At 50.1% G+C, this 23,458-nt stretch overlaps 1 protein-coding gene across 5 annotated transcripts in view; it reads left to right on the top strand.

Moving 5' to 3' along the window:
• Positions 1–23,458, top strand: part of ralgapa2 (Ral GTPase activating protein catalytic subunit alpha 2) — a 92,231-nt gene that overhangs the window by 54,985 nt on the left and 13,788 nt on the right. For all 5 annotated transcript variants that reach the window (XM_072698748.1, XM_072698744.1, XM_072698747.1 and 2 more), the window contains 2 exons: positions 1,481–1,639; positions 4,897–5,024. In XM_072698748.1, the coding sequence (XP_072554849.1) occupies positions 1,481–1,639; positions 4,897–5,024 (287 nt within the window). The remainder of the gene's footprint in view (positions 1–1,480; positions 1,640–4,896; positions 5,025–23,458) is intronic.

Raw genomic sequence — 23,458 nt, 5'->3', positions numbered from 1 at the left:
CTTATCTGCCTGCTGGGCTCTTCACCGACAGGAAGTGTCTCCTTCAAATTTACATATGAAACTTTAAGTTTGCCCCCCCCCCCGCCCCGCCGGCCATCGCATGAGCGAACAGTGGCAGCCTTTTGCAGGCCAGATTGTCTCTAGGGGAAAAGGGACTCTTATCAGGCCATTGGCAAACTGAGGTGGGGGGGCATGAATTCCTCAATCCAATTTCTGGGCTGTGGGGCAGAGCAGCTGCTGGCGGTAATGTGGTTACCAGGGACCAGGGGGGGGGCGGGTCACGCCAGGCCTGATGTCAGGGTGACGAGTGGCCTGCCGTCCATGCTCTCTCTCTTGCACCCCTCGGGGCCCAAAGACACCCCCTGCGCTGGCGAATAAATTACCTCGACATGCCAGATAGAGAGAGGGCTATTTTTGTAAAGAAGTGGGGGTTTTTTTGGGGGGGGGGATCCTCACTGATGAGGGGGCCACAATTAACCAGACCATGTCCGTGTCTGAGAGGTAGTGTCAGTTAGGATTTACTGCTTGGCTCCATGTGCAACCTGAAGGCTGTGAATCTCTCCCCCTCCCATCTGCCAACCTGGACAGCTGACGTCAGACTGAGTCATTCGGCTCAGTCTCAGGACTCTGTCGCCTGTGTTGACTGTTGACACGACTGAGATGATCCAAATCATCTCGTATGAAGTGTTAATTGCATTTTTAGTGGATCAGGGCGTGTTCTGGTAATGGCTCATTAGGCGCCGTGAGATTGGCAGATGCGTTTCTGTCCTGTTGGACCCGTGAGTAAGGCACCATATTGTCACCTCCATCAGCAAATGCTCTGATGTGGCCGTGAACGCACCGGTCCTGTGACTTCCTCTTCCCCGCTTAGCGATTCCTGCCCCCTCTGTCAAAGGGCTCTACCCCCCCCCCAGGAAAAACACAGTAATATTTAAAATCAAGGCCTGTTTTTTGCCTTGCAGAGTGTTTCTATTTTGATACAAATAGGACGTGCGTAACTACTTGAGAAGTTAATTTGACTAAATTATCATTTTTTGAAAACATTTTTTTTTCCATTTGCAATCTAAGGTAATTTTGCTGTGAATCACAAACTATATATAGATAAAGGCACCATTTTTGCTATCATTATATTTTTATAAGCCTTTACCATTGACTTTGCTTAATTCTTCTAAGCTTTGACTATGGCCAGAAACTTTTAAAAGTGTTCAGCCGTCGTCCGTCTCTGCTATTAAATCATCATGTAGAGAATTAATGAAATAAAAAAGCCTAAATGCATTCCTGTTCTGTGTAACGTTTAAATGGTTGCCTTTGTGTTCCTGTGGGTATGTTTACATGCCATTTAGTGGGGGCTGCTTCATTAGTGCAGGGGCTGGATTAGTGTTTCAATTGCGGCCACAGCCTTACATCAGCTGAGGAATGCCCCCCCTCCCCCATTACTCCATTACCGCTTCTCCTAATCACCCCTTCCCCCCCGCCGCAGCTGCGTCACCTGGGCAACGATGAGGTGCACATCGTCTGGTCGGAGCACACCAGGGACTACCGCCGGGGCATCATCCCCACCGACTTCGGGGACGTGCTGATCATCGTGTATCCCATGAAGAACCACATGTTCTTCATCCAGATCAATAAGAAGCCACAGGTAATGCCTAGCAGGTGCTCGCCTACATCTCTCCCACAATCCCCGGGGCAGAATCCACTCCGTTATTCCACATTATGCCTCTGCTGTCTGTAGATATGAGCTTATTTGTTTCAATAATGGAAATATTCAGCGCTAAAAGGGCATTTTTAGGTGCAGTGGAATCTTTTTTTTATAACCCCACCCATGTCTTCCATGGAATCTTAACCTTAAGGTTTTGATTGTTATGGTTAGATGCCTGTATGGAAGCTTTAGTTAAGGATTTTTATTACGTAATCTGACCTGGTCAAGCTCCTCCCCTCTGTCTGTCCTTCCCTTTCCCGGCTGGCCAAAATCATAGATCCCATTTTCAGCGCAATCGCTAAAGCTTTAATCTTCACTGCCCTGAGAAGCACTGCAATGCTCAGATCTCACTGCAGCCTGGTTCAGCAGTCTGACCCCCCCTAAGCCTCCTCCTGTCCGAGCCTCAGCTGTGGCCCCAGAGGCACTGGGCAGCACTGGGCAGCACTGTGATCTCCGTCTTCATCCTGGTCATGCCGTCCTCCTACCTGGAAAAATGCCCCTCGTTAAAACTCGTTGAAAACGTTCAATGGCTTGTGTGGCTTCACCAAGATTATGCAACTTTCTTTTTTAATCTGTAGAGTTTTGCTCTGCAAGCCTGTGACCATAACCACAATATTTTGTACCAAAAAATGACTTGACACTGTGTATCTAGTGCATCCTATCTGTGCATCTGCCATGTTCCTATAAAAAATGGCCAATCACATGTGCACATCCTGCTCCCTGCCAGTGGGGGTCGATGTCCATTGGGTCCGGGGGGGGACCAGTTTTATCTGACCAGATGTACAATCGCGAAGCCGAGCTTTACTTCAGTCCAATGAGTAAAACAAAAAAATAATCTCAGGAAACTTTTTTTTTTTTCATTCAAAATTGTCATGCTTTCAAAATCAAAGCGTTTTTGGGCATCTTTGTATTTTTTCTTTGCCACATCCATGGAAGAATCCAGGATGTATAATAAGTTCTCTGAGGAAGTGTCCAGCATTGGTAATGTGCCCCCTGACCACGGTCACTCTCAGCTGGCTCTTATTTGTCCATCCTGCCCACCGTGGCCAGGCGAAGATTAAACTGGCGGATGTGGCTCTGAAGCCCCGAGCCCCAACGGCCTCGAGTGGCACGCTGCTGATCCTCCCAGCCTGAGAGGCTTTGCTGTCTGGAGTGCGCTTCCCCAGCAGGCCGCCATCCCCTCTCCACTATCGGGTTACAGGCGCCATGGCAACATATGACCGGCTCCGTGGAATTATGCACTTTCTGTTTTTCTGTGCCGGTCTGGCTGCTGGCCTCGCCGGAGAAATGCAGCTCTCTGCTTTAAATTGTCACTGTCCTTTTCCAATGTGGCCTTTTTCTGTGTAGCTCCTACTGTGTATTTTGTGGCCTGTTTGGACGAATTAATTAGCCTAAAGTGTGGCTGTATCTGCAGTCAGACACAGCCGTCTGCCGGCTGCCTGACAGATGCATGGGGATGCTGCTGTTTCATGAATCCACTGGCCCATCTGATTGGTCCACATATGGACCTCCTGACCCCTAGGGGGTGCCAACACGTGACTCTTTCAGAAGTCTGTAGAATTTTTATTTTTAATTTCACAGACAGAAACCCAGATCAGTTAAAGCTGGAGCAGTTAATATATCTTATGAGAGAACCTCTAAATACAGTTTGATAAAATCAGTGATACAAGGCAGCCTAAACACCCGCTTTATTCTGTACTCACTAAATCACAGGTAGTGTAACTCGACTGCTTTGGACTGAAGAGCCTTGAAATCATTAAATTGCACATTAAAAACCCCGAAAACGACGATAAATTGTTGGTAATTTAATATTCTTTTAACATTTTTACAATACTGAATGGAAACTGCTGGGCCGTTTGTCAATGGCGCTGTGCACGGTATTGTGCTACACAGCCATCATCAGCCATGTGATTACAGAGAGCGCAGCCAGTCCCAGAATGCCATGCCAGAAGTCTGATGGTGGCAGGGCCAAACACTCAGCTTGTCACGCTCTGTCACACCTCAGGTGGCCGGGGAGCCGTATTGTGGAACTGCGGTCAGACGGCGATGAGTCAGCCTGTGCTGTAAGTCAGGGAGCAAAGCTGAGAGAGTATTTTGCAGTTTGACTTTAATTCCCCGGTCAGAGGTTACTGTCTGGGTTCTAAGCTCTCATCCTGGAGTCTGTCCCAGACAGGACAGAAACACCCTGCCTACCCTTAGCAGGACACATAGAGACACACTTTACGGGCAGTTAGCCTACCGTTAGCCTGGCGGTACACACAGGAAAGCCACGCAGCATGGGAAGAACGCAGAGCAGCTAGGGGATTCAAACCGCCGACCATGCCGGTTGACTGCAGCGTTGTTACCACTCAGCGGTTACTAAGAGCATGAGATTTAAGACGCTCATTATTCTCCACCCAGCTTAAGTTATTCTCCCTCGTGTGGCAAATCCATTTTAGCCCTCTTTCCAGGCCCAATCTAACTCGGATACATTTAACCCCCCCCCCCATTCCCCTTTTCAGAACCACGGCGAGTCAGAACACGCCTCAGCAATTCATGTAACTTTTCTTTTTTTTTTTTTTAAAGCATGAATCGGTCGTTTTGTCAGGTGTCATAACAATGAAAGCATCAGGCCCGGCCATTGTCTGTCCTGCCAAGTGCAGCCCAGTAATTCAGCCGAAGCCATTCAGGAGCGCCGCGTAAGCACACTGCCTCGCCGAGCAGCTGCCTCGCTCGCCTGCCGGCTAAAACATGACTTCTTATTCTTGTGACTCCCCAACACCTTTAATTACAGGAATTCCACCATGTGGGGAGCTCTTGTCTCACCCTCCCCCAAACCCCCCTCCCATTTCCTCACCATCACAAGCCATGCTCCTCCTCTTAAGGCGCTCTCCATGAATAGCTAGCATACGCTCCACATCCGGCCAATGGCGTGTGTCGGTCTGGTCTAGGAATGTCTTGGGTTGTTGGCCCCTCTCACGAGGGACCGTACACACAGAGCGTGGTGCAATTGCAGCCACCAGCGAGGCATCTAAAATCACTGGAGGAGAATCGCACAGTTCCTCTCAGCCTACTCAGACGTTACGTTTATTCATTTTCGTGTAATTGATCTAACGTTGCTTCTTGATTGTGCTTCTGCCAAGTTTATCTGCTCATTCATAGTGTTGTGGTTCTGAAACATGGCACCACTTGACACGGCCTCTTCCTCTTCCTCACAGGTCCCTTTCTTCGGTCCCCTGTTCGACGGCGCCATCGTCACCGGGCCCCTTCTGCCCTCCCTAGTCCGTGCCACCTGCATCAACGCCAGCCGAGCTGTCAAATCCCGCCTGCCGCTCTATCAAAGCTTGTATCCTTTCGCCAAAGCTGCCCAGTCACCCCCTTACCTGTGACAGTTCCCTGTGTTTTACCCCCAGCTCGAAGTCTTACTGCAGAGGTATGTGTCTAATTATTTATCGTCCCCAATGTTCAAGAGAGATGGACAGATGATCTTTATTAGTCCCACTGGGAAATGGGTTTGCATATAGTAACACAGGGACACAGAATGTACAGATAGAAACACACATTGCAAAAACTCAGGAGAAAGTGTCATCACAGCACACATGGGTCCTGTGTTCACGATCGTCAGTTCTGTTTTCCCCCCCATTAGGGTAATTTTCTAGTCAAATTACAATGGTTTTGGTTAATGCAGCTAGACGAAGCTGTTCTTAAGCTGCCTGTATCTTGTCTCCTAGCATAACTTCCTGGGTCGTGGCTCTTGAGGTTTAGGGGGAGGGGTTGGGGGGGTGATGATGACGATATCTCCTGGTAATTGATGCCAGTCCATTTGACTCATTGACAAAAAAAATTAATTGGCCCCCCAACTTGAGGTCGACAACAAAGCCCCAACCCCCCCGAAAAAGCGTGTCGTAAACTCCTGATTACAGCTGTAGTTGTCAGTCGGTTTAAGAAGGGAGTAATCAGTGATGGAGATTAATTTGCATCTCAATTAGGTAGGACTAAGGAAGAGGGATGGTGGTCGGTTGCTTACGGGTCGTAGAAAGAAATGTGGTGAAGCACAAAGCCACCTCGCACTGAACATGTTAAGCCTGCGTGGAGGACAATGGTTACCATGGAGACCCTGGGCTTGGGTTCTTACCATAGAACCCAAGTTGTACATTCTTTTTTTTGGCATTGTGACAAAACTTAACGGTTTTGCAAGGGGTCAGAGCTGAGAAAGGATGGCCCATTGCGGCCACTCGCCCCGGTGCTTAATCTCCTCGCTGAGGGCTGGCCAGAGCGAAGGCTTGTTTACAGGTCCAGCAGGCGGTCCAACCGCTCTGAGCCCTGCTGCGTGGTCGTCATCCAGTCCTAAATCGGGGAGGGGAGGGGAAGCTGTGTGGCAGATGTGATGCTGTGCCCCAGCTTGTCCGTACAGTGTGTGTGTGTTTGTCTGATAGTCATGTATATATTACATTGTGGGGACCAAATATCACCACATTGTGATAAAAACCTGTTATTTTGACATTGTGGGGACCATTTTTTGGTTCCCACAAGGGGAAACTCAATTGTATAAAAATCTCTGACTGCAATCAAAAAACTAAAAATGCCAATAGTCTTGTATTTTGTTTGGTTATTTAAGGTAAAGATTAGGGCTGGGTAGGAGTTAAGGCTGTCAGTGTTGTCATTGCGGTTTGTCCCATAGAAATGAATGGAGAGTCCCCACAAAATATATATGTGTGTGTGTGTGTGTGTGTGTGTGTGTGTGTGTGTGTGTGTTTTCCCGCTAGGTACTTGTGGGACTGTAGCGTGGCAGATGTCAGTCATCCAAAGCCAAGTGATTTATCACTATGTAAGCGACCAGTCAAGGATGTCCCGGCCGCCCGCGAGGGGAATTCCTTTGGGGGGTTAGAGCAACCCGGGCTGCACAAATCTACCTGGTGCTCCGTCGGGATCAGGGACGTCCAGACGAGATCAAGGCGGCGATAGCCTCACAGCAGTAACTGCGCCGCCTTTAAAGGGCAGAGATAAGCTGCAGAGAGGTGGACAGTCAGCCTTGCCAGCAGCGGCGTCTCATGGTGCATCTTTCTGCGTCGCCGACGGGCTTAAATCAGCTCAGCCTCACTGCTTTGTTTCAGCCCTAATCCTGTTTAAACTTTTTTTTGGGGGGCGGGGGGAGTGCAGAGAGGGATTCGCTTGGCTGGGATATCATCCCATCCCATCCCATCCATTATGCAGCAATCCGACGTGTGGAAAATAAAATCTCAGCGTTTCCTGTAATTTGCAGGGAAAGTGCTTTTTTTTTTTTTTTTTTTTTCCTCCTCCTCCAAATGGGATCATTAGGGGGTGGGATTATTCTCTTTTTTTGAGATGGCAACAAAGGACAGATCTTATACGCTAAATAATTTATCAGTCTCTGAACCACAGACTACCATCCTTACTTCTTAGTGCTTCAGTTGTACAGCTGCTCTACATTTTTCTGTCTCAGTAACTCTTTTTCAAACCCACTTCCATCCCTTTTCAGGAATTTCTGGATCATTCTGGTCCTTTATTGAAACAATGACCTTGTCTCTTTTGAACGATGGCTGTCCCTCAACCATCCCCCCCACCCCCCCACCCCGCTCTGGCTACAATCCCTTCTCCGGCTACAATCCCTTCTCCAATTCCCCCCACAATGCCGGGCAATCCGCTGTCTTGTTGTGAAACAGTCCTCCAAGGTAATTAGTTTAATATTTCTTCAAAGAAACCCGAGCAACCTTGCGCTCCCACATGAAAGATGACATGGTGTGGTCCGGTCCCCCCCCTCGCCATGTCAGAGTGGTGGAGAGGCTTCCAGCGGTTTGAATCTGCGGCACAGGGCCGCTTCTGCTAATTGGATTTTATATTGAAAACTGACCACCGGTGCTTCACCGGAACTGGGCGCCCCTATCTCTTATTGGCTCACGGTTTTCCTCACACCCTGATCTGGAGCCGGCGGCACTGAGCCGTCCGGCCCTCCGGTTGCGACCCTTTTACGGTGCCGTGAAAATAAAGAATGATAATCTGGGAGTGGCTCTGCTTCCAAGCACCCGGCATGACTTAATTCGGCTGGGGGGGGGATCGTCCCCGCGGGGCAGACGGTAAATTACATCACCCTTTGAAATTGCCCGTAATGTTTCATTCATTATTAATAACACAGCAACAAAAAAGAACAGCTGATATAATTCATGGCCATTCTGTCGAAAAGGGCCACATGTATGAATTTGTGGTGGACTGCCTTCCCAGTCATGTATAGAAATGCTGACGAGGGGGTGGCCTTTTTGAGGAGGTCTCCAAGACGAACCCACTAAGTTTTACCTGGCGAGTGCATCCTGCGGTCCCGCTTAGCCGTCTGCAGGTATGTACTTACGCACAGTAGGGGGGGTTAAGGAGACCCTAGTGTCCTTTGCGCCGCATGGGAAGATTGGCCCTTGGCGGGCGTGGCCCCTGGCCTGGAGAGGGGCTGGATCATCAGGGCCGAGTATGAGCTCTCCAGACAAGGTCCCACTAATGAAAGTGCTCCCATGCCACAGAAAATCAGCATCGATTTTCACATCGAGGAATTTCACATGGAGCATCGCACGTGAGTTCCATCCTTTCAACGGAGCGGGTGGGGGCTCTCTTTACAGTGTGTCTTACACAAGAGGAGGGCACTTGTTACCTCCTCGGGTGGTAAGGTTCCAGTTCGGCCCTTTGCGAGTGTCCCTATTTTCTGGGGGGGGGGGGGGTCGTAGTAGACACCAGCCCACGGCTGGGTGCTGATGAAGGCTGTGGGGGTCTCTAATAGGTGAGATGAAGCGCAGCTGACCTTCATTCTGAAGTGTGGCCTCCCCACCGGATGGGATCGATTGCCCCCCCCCCCACACACACCTCCCCTCCTCCTTCACACGGATCCATCTCCAGGCAGCGATCAATAGCCATAATCTGTCCCTGCCCGTAGCCAGTCATGCAGGGCTTTTAGGTGGCATTATGGGTAGGGGCGGAGGTGCCGCCACTCGTGCACTGCACTTCAGCTTGGGGGAGGGAGCAAAAGAAGGAAAGAAGGCAGAAAAACGTGCTTGGGGGGGCTTTGTTCCCCTCAATATTAATGTTATTCAGTGTCCATCAGCTTGTAGCCAGTGAATGTAAAAGCATTTCGATATTCATAAATAGCAGCATATGAGGTGGATGGCTGCCCCCTATCCGACCCCTCCCCCACCATGAGTCATGATGTGAGGGTTAAGAATAGCCCCAGGGTCGAGTCGGCAGAGAGCAGTGTATGTGTGTGTGTGTGTGTGTGTGTGTGTGTATGTATGTGTATATAGCCTGTGTATGTCTATCTATTATATGTAATTAATCACTCTTGTTGCTGGTCATGTGACTAGACACCAATAACATAATGTCGTTTTTATTACGGTTGATGAAAAGGAGATGTACCGTAACCCACAGAGGCGGCCCAAACAGCTCTCACACAAACCTGAACCCTCAGGGGGGCGCTCTTGTGGGTTTTGAGGTGAAACGGTGCGAAATCCCTCTTCCATCCATTCTTTGAAGTTGCGCTTGTCCTTTATTCTTCATCTTTTCCCGGCACCTGGTGGTTGTGCGCAGCCCCCTTTTAATCCGGCTGAGGGGATGGTGCCTGGGCGCGGCGTCTGTTTAATTATAATTTGACTATATTTTCGGGAGATGTGCAGCATGACATGTCAAAGGCTGGCAGTTTGGGGGGGGAAATGAAAAAAGAGTTTGCTCTTTACTGAAGTATCTTCCCCGGTGTCTCACCATAAAGGAAGTGATGTCATATTCTTCATCCTTTTTTTTTTTCTTTCTTTTTTTCTCGAGGGGCGGCCCCCCTCACAGAAGCAGATGGCGCCCTGCCTCTGTTCTCTGGACTGTCACCGACGGCTCGGATCGGCGTTCAGAATAGGTTCTGGTCTTGTTTGTCTTTATCGATTTTTACATGCAGCCTTTTTCATCCTTTTCACCTTCGCTGGTACTGTCACAACTGTCACTCACATCTTGTCAGCAGAGTCCCTCTCAGCCTTCTAGAGATGCCCCATGGTTTCCAGGAACATCTCAGCTCGTCTGACCACTGACCTGCTCTGGCTACATCCGCTGTTAGTTATGGTCTCTTGGCCACGCTGCATGCTGTTGTACTTTGCTCTTATGTAGCAGGACCATAGTCCGCCTGGTGTTTTGATTTGCCTCGATTGTTCTGGTGCCGGCTGTTGGGTTCTTACGGTGGTTTGTAATGTTTAGTTTAGCTCTAGCCCCGTTGCTAATTTGTACTCATTAGAAGTTACACCCTAGCAGAACTTAACCTAAGTTGTCTCCTTAACAGTTTGTGACGTATATTCCCTGCCTCACTTGTACATCACTTTAGAGATGTGAGCTCTGAATAAATAACCTATATTTACATTTAGAGCAGCTTTCAGAAGTATATCATGCCGCTTTTATCACCACGAAGTGTAGCCATTGGTTCTGCAGGCTGCCTGAATCCCTCGCAGGGTCAGAGTTGGGGTCAGTCAGGTTAGGGTCTCAGGTAGTCACCAGCACTAGCTGTGTGTCACCGATAGAGACACTGTAGAGACTGGGTGTGCATGTGTATCAGTCTGCGGTCGTTAATTGGGGGGTCGGGGGTGTGTCTCTGGCCGCCTTGCGGAGCTCAGTGCACGAGCAGCTACACAGTGCAACGGTGTGAATTTGTACTACTTATAACCAGTTTTATAATTGCCAGCTTTGAATTCCCTTCCCCTCATGCACTCTCTCTGTGCTGCCTCTCCGTTTGAGCCGATTCCAGTTCCGCGTGCGACCCATCTTTTGCCCTCCCCCGACCCCGGGGCATACTTCTGCCCCCCCTTGCAACCCCCCCCCCCCCCCCCTCCCCGACATTTACATACTGCCCCAAAGCCCAGTGCCCAGACAATGGACTCCAATTTACATGCCAACACTCCCCCAGCTCACCGCCCCCCCCCCCCACCACCCCTTCTCCACCGAGAAGCCCAGCAATCCAAGTCTGGGGAAGGAGCTGGGTGGAGGGTGGCGTTGGGGGGGGGGATGGCGTTGGAGGGGCTGCCCGCTGAATGTTTTAACCTAATCCCTTTAGTGTGGCGGCACTGTACGACGGCTGTACCTCGCTAGCTGACCAGCTGTTCCTGCTGCTCCTGACAATGTCTGGTGTGTTCAGATCACTGGGCTCTGGCTCTCCCTGGCGGAGGGGCTGTCTGCCTGCCCCAGCCCCCCACACAGGCCCCGTCAGCCAGGCAGGAGGCCTCTGGGCCGCCCCGCATGGCATATGGCGTCTGGCTTCATACCACATGCAAAAGTATTCTCTGCCCCGTGCACTAATGCAGAATGACTCATAGCATTACTAGTCCCCCCCCCCCCCCCCCGCTTCCAAACAGACCCTAAACAAAAGGCTGCCTCCACACTCATCACACCCTGGGGCCTGGCGGTCCGGTTCCAGCCACTCCACAGCACAGGTAGAGTGGGCCGCACGTTAACAGACGGCCGGCAGCGAGCTGAATGGGTGATGAGAGCACTGGGCGGGGCGGGGCGGGGGTCTCGGGGTGTTTGTTTTGGGAGGGTTTCGGCTGGGGAGGAGCTGGGGAGCGTGCTTTTTGTGTTCGGGAGAAAGAAGCGGCTTCTCTGAGGCCTGTTTTATCCCGATGCTGTTTGCGAAGCTGCGTGGCTCTGTGTTTCTCTGTGTTTCTCTGTGTATATGGTAATAAAATGTCCCCACAATGTGATAAAAAGCTGCTATTTTGATATTATGGAGACCATTTTTTCGGTGCCCACAAGCGGAAAATCAATTTTATAAAAATCTGTGACTGCAATCGAAATACTAAAAATGCCAAAACTCTTGTATTTTGTTTGGTTACTTGTGGTTAAGGTTAGGGCTGGGTGGGGGTTCAGGCTGTCATTGCTGGGATTAGGGTTTTGCCCATAGAAATGAATGGATCGTCCATAATTCTGTGTGTGTGTGTGTGTGTGTGTGTGTGTGTGTGTGTGTGTGTGAGAAGCTAAGGTGGTTTTCTCATGCAAGCTGCCACAGAACACACCTGTATCAGTTAATGAAATCCCCATTTACTTTTTGTTGCGTTTGCAGTGAGTACCCAGCGTTTACTATACAGGTACTAAAGCTTAGTTGCGGCAGCCTCCATCCTGACTGGAAGAAAAATGGGGCAGTGAGCCGTCCTCATCTCATCTCACCAATTGCTCACCATCTTTCTAACGTCCCGGAAATCCCTTTAGCCGTGAGATGGGGAATAAAATGGGTCCTCATTTAATTTGAATTTGTCCCCATTTTAGTCTTAGAATTTGATGGTGTTTATGGGTAAAAAAAGAAATAATGATATAGGGTTTGTGGATTTTTAACTAATGGCTGGGTCGTATTTGGGTGATGGTATTTGAGCTATTGCTGATTGGTGCAATGAATCATGGGTACTGTGCACATATTTTGAGTGAGGAAAAGTAATATGGGGTCTTAGCTGCTCAAGCTGCGTACCCATGACCACTCCAAGGACTTTCACCTTTACCTGCAGTTATTAATGCTTATATTACACGACAGGCAAGACATCACTGTGCACCTTGCTTTCTGCTGACGCTTTAGCGATGCAGTCTTGCCAAGCTGATATCCCCCCCCCCCCCCCCCCGCACGTTTTGCCAGATGTCTTGCTGGTTGGCCAAACATGTTGGGTCTTTAGTGTGACGACTCGCAGCTGCGTCACGGCCGTTGTACCTCTAAGCCAAAAAAAACAAGAAACCCAGCCATCCATATGGAATATGTAAAGGTGTCGGGTTTCAGGCACACGCGTCCCCTCCTGTGGGGGCATCTGCAGTGCAGGCAAGTAGTGTCACCACCAGCAACGGCCCGGAAAAACAGAGAAGAGGCTCTGTATTTATCTGTTTTTGTTTTTTTGCATGCCTGTTTGTTTTAAACCCCTTCCCCCTTAGTGACTTCGTTGTCATGACTGCATTAAATACCTTACCTCACTCGTACGTCTTTTTTTTTGGGGGGGGGGGGGGTCAAAGGTCAAGCCCCCACAGTCCGTAGCCGCCTCAAATAACGACACATTAGAGCGGACCTCCTTAATGGAGGGACCGGAGCAAGCCACCATACGGACTTCCTGACCCGAGCCATTACGATATCGGCGCGGAGACGTGAAGTGGCCCCCTAATTGTGAGTGACATGCGTGGGTCCGCCGGCCCGCTGGCTCACGCGCGGGTGTCACCCCGCCACTGTACTTTTAGTAATTAGCGTCCAACCAGCCGTTCCATCTGTTCTTCCAGTCCTGTTTAATTAATGAACTTTTCCCTCCACCACTTCAGTGGGCATTACAGGAAGCTGCTAGTCCTCCCCAGTTATGGAAATGGATGTCTCCTTTATGATGGACGCTTTCGCTGTGATTAGGCTCCCATTTCTCGCTTTGTCTTGGGGGTCTTGAAAGTGGTGTTAATTAGTGAATTCGGAAGGCTTGGTTCTTACCGCTTTAACAATGCTTGGAATAATTTCTCCCTTTTTTGGCAGATGCTCTGCCCTGTTGCGAGTTCGGAGAAGGGTGGGGGGGTGGCGGCTCTGAAGAGGTGCTCCCATCAGCCTGTGGGAGAAGCCGTGGAGTAGGGGATTATGGGTAACGAAGGCCCTCAACAAACCTAAAATTTCAAGACGTGGTCATCAGATTTTTTTTTTTCTCGTTAGTCTTTCTTCATCTTTAGGTTCATTGGCCTCACCATATCTTTCTCACCTGTCATCTGTTTTTGTTTATTAGTTATGTATAGTTTATGGCTTAGATTGGTTAGGTCCCAGTCACCTGCCACATGACCTCACGCACTCTGTGCTCTCTAGCTCTCTGATAGTGTGCAGCCCACTATTAAATGAAGCCCTGAAAGGTGTCCCTGACAGGGCTGTCAGCTGGGGGAAGAGTTGAGTATTTTCTGATGATGTTCCTGAAGTAGCTCAATTCTGCCGATAAATGTCAGATAAATGTCAGCCCTCATGTAGCCAGTGATATTTTTCTCTCTGTGATGTCATTTATATATATATATATATATATATGTTCTCGTTCTTCTCCGTTTCCTTGTCACAAAACCCTGACCTTATTTCTGTTTCAAAGACCCGCAGCTGCACTGGGCTGTGCCCCCCTGCCCCCCCCCCCCCCCCCCCACCCCACTCCCCATAGAGCAGCACAATGAGGACAGTGTCGCTGTTTGTTTTAAACTACAGTTACAGTAGTTTAAATGGTAGCCTTTTGAATCGGGAGTTATTTTAGACCAGGATTAGTTAATTATTTATACGTTACACATTAAAACCACTTTAAGGGGTTCAAAGGCTGGGCCAGACCCCTCCCCCCACCACACACACACACACACACACAGACACACATGGTTTCTGGGTTCTGTTCAGGTGTAAAGGATGCCCTTGTGTTGCACATTAGCATTTTCGCACAAAATAGAATTCAGCACCACCTATGCACGAACAGGGGAATGAAAAGATTAAAGTGTGTGTGGTGCTCGTCCAAACCGGCCCCCGCCTCCCTTCCTCACAGCCCCCCCCCCTTTGATGTGTTAATGATGATTTTTTTTCTTGGTACATCCTGAAGTGGCGTGCATTGTTCAGGCCAAGCAAAGGGCTGTCTGTTAAACGTGGGCGTGCCCTCACAGCTGTGTAGGCCACGCCCCCATGGGATGTCATTGGAAGATAGCTGGCTTCAAACTCAGGCATTTTGTTTTTGCGCAACCCTTTCTGTAAATCTTGGGTTTTTCTCAATCAGATGCCTCCCCTGAAATTCCCCAGCAATGGACAGTGGTCCTAGACCCATATCCTTGCACGGGCCTCCACCCCACCTGTTTCCGCACCCCTGCAGATCAGCGAGTCCCCCTTCCCCCGATGTCGCCGGCGCTCTGAGCGGCCCCGCCCTGCCTCTCTCCTCCATCTGTTTTGCGTCCCTCTCTAAAAGCCCCATTCTAATCTGACGCTCTCCATGTAGCCGCCAAAATGGGCGGGATCTGGGCACTAGCTCGGATTCCAAGGAGCCTGGCCCGTAGTTTAATTATCTGGCTCTTCAGAGATCTTAATTTTAACGAGTTTTAAACTACATTGTCTCCGGTCCCATAAAAGACATACTGTCTGCGGCGAGCTGAATGGGCACCACGCGGGCCGGCGGGGGCAGGCGGGGGCAGGCGGGGCAGCCCGGCTCTTTATTAACCCTAGAATGACTAGCTAATGTTATTGAAGTAGCACCACCTGGCGAGGGGATTGTACAGTCAGCTGCCCCGGATGGGATGGACCAGGTGCTGGACCCTGGACCCTAATTGTTGCCATGTAATAGCTTGCTTGGCTGCACACCATGGCTTGGGGCTGGGATTAGAAAAGCTTCTGCCAGAACAGAACTTCTTTCTTCGTAGTTTTTTTTTCTTTTTTTGTCTCCCCATGTACTCCCCCCATTTTTCTTTCTTGCCACCCCACCATTCCTAATCATCCCAGGTAGGAATAGTGTAACACTGCAGCTTGTGTGTGTGTGTGTGTGTGTGTGTGTGTGTGTGTGTGTGTGTGTGTGTGTGTGTGTGTGTGTGTGTGTGTGTAAAGGAGGTGCAAAGCTGAATGGCGTGGGTTTGGAAGAAAGGAAGAAAACAGACCCCCCAACCCCCCCCCCCCCACCACCCTCCTCTGAGCTTTGCTCCGGTATTCCTGGGGGTGGCAGTCACAGGCGGGCCACCACCAGCATGACGTCACAGCGCAGCGGGTGGCGGTGACCTCTGGTCCCATCTGTCCGTGCCGGCTGCAGTGCCGGACTCTGCCCCCGGGGTCGTGTTCTGTCAGGAGACCCCCGCCCGCATCGATTTGCGGCACACCGTTTTCGACAGTTTCCACAAGATGATGAAGGTTTAAAGACGTTTATTTTTGCTGCACTTGCTTTAATCTGAAAAGGAAGTCTTGATGGTTTTCCTGGGTTTGTGTCTCTGACAGGCCGAATGCGGCAGCATCATGGGAATGGAGCCGGTTCCACTGGGCTGCAGAAGTTCCTTTTTTGTTTTTTTTTTTTCTGTTTTTAAACCCCTGCATCATTAGCGTAACTGCTAAATGCTTCGGATTTCACAGAACCCAGGAAATGTCTCCGGGTTCAATTTAGGAGACGCACGTGTCTCCCTGAACAAAACCGGGGAATTTTAAGCTTGAAAAAGCAAAGAGGATTCATCATGAGGTGCGGAGCCAGTGAAGCGACCCGTCCGGTGTTAAGGCGTCGCGCTCATTCCTGTGCACATACCACAAGCATCATTAAAATTTCAGAGCCTTCGCCCTCCCCTTTAATATTTAATTACCATTCTGTAGAACAGCCCCCGTTATCGTGGGTTAAACCAGGATCCTTTGCACAGCACAATGCAGCTGCTCTATTCTTTCAGTTAGGATGTCAACCTCTTGCTATAATGGGTTTGACTCATTCACCTCGCAAATAGTGCGATTTAGTTTGCGTATTTACTTGTTTTAGGCCCCTAGCAGTTGCTTTTCGTAAGCAAAAGTTACAGAAAAATTAAAGTTGCTGTATCCTAAGTTGAGATTTTGACTGAATTTCTGCGATTGTTACAGGACCTGTTTTGAGTATAATACGCAAGTATAAGCTTCTTATTTGGTAACGTTTTGGTTACTAAGGAAAGTTCTGAGCCTTATGGCTGACAAAATGGGACAATATGAGATTGTATATTTGAATGATATTTACATGACTTGCACGTCATGCTGTGGGCTAGTATAGTAATGTAGTACACACTGTACTATTAGCTAGTATAGTAATGTAGTACACACTGTACTATTAGCTAGTATAGTAATGTAGTACACACTGTACTATTAGCTAATATGTAATGTAGTGGTTTGTCATTGGGCCAGCTTGTATGTTGTAATTCTGTTGGCTATCTGTGGAAATCGTATTTTGGTACATGGTTCTCTTTATTAAAGTCTTGAGTGATTTCATAGCCACACATGATGAGGGCCGTTAAAATGGGATCTGAACGTCCTCTGTACTGCTCTTAGCGTCCGGCTGTAGTCCTCCCGTGTTAGAATCGTAACGATCGTGACGAGTGAAATATACACCTTTCTGTCCGGATTGTTTGGAGAGGGAAGGAGGTTCATGGGCAGCTCGGGCCCAGTGTGCCCCCCTCATGCCGCCTGCTGCCGTGGCAACAGGATCAACAGGTCCCGCTCTCCCCGCTGCCCTCGGCAACACAAAGGATGTGCAGGACTTCAAGGCAAAGACCATTTGCTCTGTTATTTGACAAATGTGCTTCCTAAGCTCCTCCCACCTGCATGAAGGGACTCGGCCCAAAGCCTCCCAGCTTCTGGTGTGTTGATACTCAGGGCGTATAGAGCCATTAAAAGCAAATTGATAAAAAAGATTTATTTTGATTGTTGAGTCCCTGTTTTGAAACCCCTCATCCACCCATCCATTTAAGCTTGTCCCCGAGCCTACGTCAGGTTCTCCGTTTGGGAAGGGCTAGCGAGGCCGGGACGCTTGGTGGGTGAGTGTGGGAAGGGGGGGGGGGGCTGGCGTCCGGCGCTCACGGCTCCCCGATGCTTTTCTCTCGATAAAGTGCCGTAATGAGTCGTAGCTTTCATGCCAAATCGGGCTCACGCGGCCCTCTGAGCACGTCCTCATCGCGCGCCGGGCCCCTACGTTCCGCGCCGGGCCCCTACGTTCCATCTTACTGAAATCCCCTGTCATCAGTGGTGGCTGCTTTCTGTCTTCTGCTTGTTTCTATTCCACCCCACATTGTGTTAGAAATGTAAGTCTCCTGCAGGCTGGCGCTCAATGGATGGCCGTCCTTGTTTGAATACACAGCAAACCACACTTTTGATGGCAAGCTGGGAGCCATGCTAGGCCCCGCCCCCTCCGGCCCGGGGCCGTCTTTGGCCCAGACCTTCATCTCGAAGGACCCATATGGCCGTGCATGTTGTCACGGGGAGCGTTCCTGGGATTTGTTTGTTTGTTTAGCGCGTCCGCGGTATCTGGAGAGCGAGCGGCGCCAAGGGGCCCACATGCCCCCCACCTCCCCCCCCAGCAGCCCCCGCTGGCCACCAGACGGGGCGTAACACGCCGCAGCCCATCTGCTTGCCGGCTATAACAAATCCCCTGGCCCTGATCAGGGGCGCGGTCACCTCTGAGCGGTCCACACGCTGATGCCCTCACTGACCCCCCCATGGCTCCCACAGCGCCTGGCTCTGCCCTGCCCCCTGGACACAGCCACTCCCACATGACTGGCCGGTCTGTGCCCCCCTCCCACCCCCACCTACGCCCGCATAATGGGCCTGTCCCCACCCTCTGCCACATGTGAGGCCTGTTCCTCGGTTGGCATTTGGCCTCCCCTTGGACCCAGGAGGAGCGGGGCCGTGGAGCGGGGGACCGAACTCTCCGCAAGCTGCCCTCCTCTGCGTTTCATTTCTGCCCCTTCCAATCCCCCCACCCACCCTCCCGCCTGCTTGCGCCAACAACGCCAAACCCCACTGCACAGCCAGGTCCTGCACATGGCACGAGTGCGGCAGGAGTACACAATGTTTTGGTGTCAGACAGCAGCGGGCACGTACCCCCCATGCTGCTCTGGCCGCTCTGCCCGGCTGACGTGATGGAGTGCCGTCCCGGACTCTCTCGGGTACGGCCACTCTGCCCCATCGCAGTCGTCCTACTGGGGTGTGATCGGCATGACTTAACCAGTTTGATTTACTCTTGTGCACAATATCACAGAGAATGTTAGAGTTTTGCTCCTGGACATTAAGTCTATATTTGTTTATCTGCGGTGAAGGTCGACATAAATTACTAAGAAATACATGTTTCACAAGTATGTTTATTTTCTAAAAGTGAACAAACTGCTACCTCTGCTTTTAGTAAACTGTAACCTGACTTTACAAGAATGACAGTTCATGTCTAAGTTATAGAAAACCACAGAGACTCTGTCCAGATCGGTACTGTGTTTTGGTCAGCTGCCCTATTTATTTGGGCTGAACGTGGTGCTGGAGATCATTTCTTGGGAGATGTCCTGTCACCTGACTGTAGGACCCAGGGCTACGCGGAGTCCCCAAAGCACCCAACTGCCATTTCCCCCTTCCTCTGGATTCTTATATACCATAGAATCTTATATAGCAATATACCAATTTTCCAGTCATTGTAAACTTTATTTAAAAATTATATTATTTTTGTTCGGTTTTGTTGCTTTTGCCCTTAGTGATAATGAACAAATGTGGTTAAGTGTGTTATAGCATTTATATAGCCCAGTGAAACAGCAATTCATGGAGGAATTACAAAAGTACCCTAGGACTGAAATTTTATTTATTTATTTATTTATTTATTTTAAATCTTCTCAAGGGAACCATTATTTGTGCAAATGTATATTGTGCCTGCGTGCGTATGTGTGTGATTGTGTGAGCATGTGTATTCACGGTGTGATTAAAAACCTGTCGTTTTGACGTTGTGGGGACATTTTTTCTGTCCCTTCAAGGGAAAACAAAATTTTATAGAAATCTGTGTCTGTAGTCAAAAAACTAACAATGGCAAAAGTCTTGTATTTTGCTTGGTTATTTGTAGTTAAGGGATAAGGTTGTCACAGTTGTAATTTGGGTTCTGCTTATAGAAATTAATTTAAAGATGAATACCAAGATATGAATACAAATGTGTGTGAATGTATACTTGGTTCTTTCGTCATTCAGCATTAAGCAGCTGTGCTGTAATTAATAGAAGGTAATTTTATTCTGTGTGCCGTTTAATTGTGTTTTAGCAGACCACTGGGAGAGAAGAATCAGCAAGTACATAATCAAGGTGGGGAAAAGGATGAAAAAGGCAGTTTTTTAACCTGTATATGAATTACACCTCTTGTCAGCAAACAGCCAGAGATGTGTCTCATTACGGGTGATGTCACACTCATAAGTCTGCCTTCCCGCCTGATCCTGAGACGTGTGCCCGCCAGTCGCCAGCGAGCCCGAGGGAGGCGGCATCTCCAGAAGGTTCAATTAACCTGTCTTTGCCCGCTGGACCCCAGGACCGGCTGCCGCGCTTAATTAGGGTACTCAAGTCCCAAGAAGCTGGTCGTAGGTCTGTGTAAGACAGTGGGATGGCGGTTCACACGGAAAGCCCCATCGGCACCCCCTCGCACCGGGCGGTCAGCTGGTCTCACCAGGAGGACAGGCGGCCTAATGAGCCTCTGTTACCCCCCCAGGCTGCCGGCACGGTGATGAGGACACTGCTGGCACATCATGCGGTGCACTGTATTCACCACAAGCCAATCATCGGCTCAGAATCTCAGCCCCTACTGACACTGATCTCCCTCGGGTCAGAAGCGCGTCCGTCACCTAGACAGGGTGCGGCTGGGTTGGACTTCCTGGCCGGGTGAGACCAAGAGAATAACTTTAGGTTGAGCACTGGAGGGGTTGAGGTCTCCACTCATTTTAGGGGGCCCAGGTGGTTGTATTGGCTGGTTTTGATTATTGGGGGGGGGGGGGGGGGTTACAATCCCGCCATTCCCCCAATAATTTACACCCATGGGTGAGACAGAGGCTCATGTGACCCTGGGGGGCTTAAAAAAGGGAAGGATTATTCCGTTATCCTGGCTTACTGGACGGAAAACAGGATTAGTGTGGCTCCGGAGCCGTCGCCGCAGCCCACGCCCCGCTGCAGTGGTCGTTAGCGCCTCGTTAAGACCTGGGAGCTGATCAAATTAATTAGATGTTAACCGCTTCCTGTGTGACTATCGGGAAGGTGGGAGCAGAGGGACGAGACTCTGTCTCTCTCTGCTTCAGGGGAAGGCCTCCCCACCCCACCCCGTCCCGCCCTACTTTGGATTCGACAAGTGTCTGCGCTTTTACCGGCCGTGTTCCCCGGGGCCTCGCTCTCCGGGGCCCCACTCGGGGAGGGTATTTAGCGGCGCTCCAGCGCTCTCAGTTCCATCAGGAACTTCTTACTCGCTGCCGAGAGGCTATCGAGCCTCTGAGGATGCTCATGCAGTCTATGCATGTCTCTGACCACCAGGGCTTCCTCTTACAGTCCAGGCCTCTTTGTAAATAGTCACGCTTCTCTATCGCTGATACCTTTGGGACAACGTTTCTTTCCCCCCCCCCAAAACCCAGAAGTGTGTAACAACCTCCTTCATTTTGATTGCCACTGTTGCTACCTTCTTGAATTCATTTTTATCCTTCTATGTAATGCCGAGGTGGAAGGATTTTCACTTTCTGAACCGGAACTTTCCACCTCTAATGTAATGTTCATCTGCCAGCATCAAAGTTACTTCAGACAGCAGCAGCAGAGTAGAAACAGCGCAATGTAGACGTCGTGTTACATGAACCTTCCGGCTCTTTGAAGCTCACTAATAAACAGTGAAAATAGTTTGATTCATTCAGTTGCAGGAGCACCAGGCCTCCATTGAGTTTGTGGGGAAAATAAGGGTTTGATGTTATCCCGCTGAACGTGGCCAGCGAAGACTGCAGTGAAAATTGTTCTTGGGGAGATTCCTTAAGAGGGCATGGGGGGGGGGGGGACAGAGAGACTGATTCCCAGTGCCTTGGAGGGAACAGTCAGTGGCCTTCTCACATAGGGCCTGCAATATTTAATCTTTTGAACAATCTCTGTCAGGTGGCAGGGGACTCGGAAGCCGCTTCACCTCCCCCCTGTCCCCCCTGCCTCCCGGGATCAGTCACAGAGCCAAATACCCCCTGGGCTGCGGATCCTCTGGCTCCTAATGTCTCAGTCCTGGACCCTCGCTGGAGCTGGAAGCTGCCCGTCCCATCAGGCCTGCCACTAATGTACGGTCCACCTCCTTTTTACTTGACTCAAATGTGATCTCAGGATCAGGGTCTGGAAGGTTTGTTCCTGAAGTAGTTTTTACTACTTTGTTTATTTAGTTGACTTTTTCCCCCCAAAGTGACTTTGAAAGTGGGTAGATGGTCCCTGGAGCAACTGGGGGATAAGGATCTTGCTCAGGGGCCCATCAGTGACACTGCTGGGATATTTCACTGGGGTATTGAATCCTGGGATTCAAACCCACAACCTCCGATCACAGATGCAACCAACCTGCCAACCGAAACCAAGCAAGAATCCCATTTCCAAGAATCTCTATAACTCCAGTGGTACCTCAGCCTGTTTTTCCAAGGCGTCTCTCTCAAGGTGCTGTGTGGGTGCAAATGATCAATAATTTTTGCACCCCCCCCCCCCCCCCCCAAAATTACATTAAGGTCCTTCTGCACGTCAGAAAGTCCTGTTTAATTCATAAACTGTAGGAGAACCATCTGCTTTAAGAAGCAATTACGGCCCGGCAGTAGCCAAGCCTGTGGCAAGTCCCCGTCTTTACGTGTGACGGATGTCAGAGACCCATTGTCCTGCTCGCAGCTGATGGCTGTGGATTAATAGTGATTTGTTGTGACCTGGGGGTTCGGCTAAACACAGCGAGCATCTCTCTCACCCAGACGTTTATGGGTCTGGGAGATTGCCGTGTTTCCGGGGCAAGATGCCCCGTTGTGCCGGGTGTCTGTCTCACGGCAACAAAAAGAGGAGCACAGGGGTCCCGGTGTGGGAGCCGGTCCCTTGGGCTGAGCGAGCGAAGACCACCTGGGTCTCAGTCTCCACCACTAATTCACCTTCAATGAGGCCATTACAAGGACATTGACCTTGGCTTTGATCCAAGGAGGTGCTTGACCCACCTCAGACTCCATACCCTCTCCTAGCTACTCCTAGCCTGTTTATCCAGGCCCGATGTAACTTTTCCCACCGGTGACAGTGTGTCACCACTCTCTCAGAGAGCACGCGTAACCCTTTTGTGTTCCCAGCATCAGGCTTACATCTACCACTGCTCTGTCTGCGAGCCCTTGAACTCTGACCCCGAGCGTTGTCCCTGTGCAAGTGCGTCGCCTGTTCTCCTAGCAGAATTGTAGTTAGTGGAATCCCCAGGGGAAAATAATCACCTCCCGATTCGACACGTGCAGCTTAATCTCACTCTCGTAGTCTTATTCTGAAGGAAGTAGCTCTGCACTCAGGCCAATGAAAGAAGGTCTCAGTGCGAAGGAAAGGCCTGCAAATTTGAGAATCTGCAGCCTGTTGTTTTGCAGTAATTGCTTCATTTGAAGCTGTCGGGAACTGAACCGTATGGTTATAAGGAACCGGAAGGTAGCTGGAGGACTGGATAGGGTCTCATCTGGAAAATCCCTAGAATATCATCATTCCAACTGTAAAGCGATGGTTCCCTCAGCTGGGGTCCGGGACAGTCACCTTTGCTGTTTATACAGCGATGCTGGTAGCTTTAGTGAACGGATAATGTTACTGTTCACACGTTACTCAAAATCCCCTTTGACATCACGGAGAAGAGTGTCGTTTGGCCGTCCGTGTGTGAGTCATCGTCATTTCAGACAGCTAAAGTAGGCAGCTGGAGAGGACATGCGTAACCAAAGACTGGTGTTATCTGAACACCATTTTCCTGATTGAAGAGTCTCAGGAAATACCTGGATTTCTGGATGCCCCTAAGTGTCATATGCACAAACTGTTTTTTTTTTTTTTAAAGAAGACCACCGTGATGCCCTTTGAAATCGATGTCATGTGGAGTGACCGTGTTCCAGAGGGGCTTATTTTTCCCACCTGCTGCTTTTCGGCGTAATAATTTGGCCGTAATTGTTTATTGCACGCTGGACGCATCCTTCCGTGGAAACGCGTCAGCCAGAGTCCAGCGGCCGCGCTCCCCCGAGCACAACCCACAGCTAGCGAGGGAACATTTTGTGACACGGGCGTGGAAATTAGGAGCAGGGAGGCAGGGAGACAGCAGAACGGGGGGGGGGGGGACAAGGGGGGAGCA

The sequence above is a fragment of the Paramormyrops kingsleyae genome, chromosome 14 (assembly GCF_048594095.1).
Source record: "Paramormyrops kingsleyae isolate MSU_618 chromosome 14, PKINGS_0.4, whole genome shotgun sequence".
Lineage (NCBI taxonomy): Eukaryota > Metazoa > Chordata > Actinopteri > Osteoglossiformes > Mormyridae > Paramormyrops > Paramormyrops kingsleyae.
This window is presented reverse-complemented; position numbering and strand designations above follow the sequence as displayed.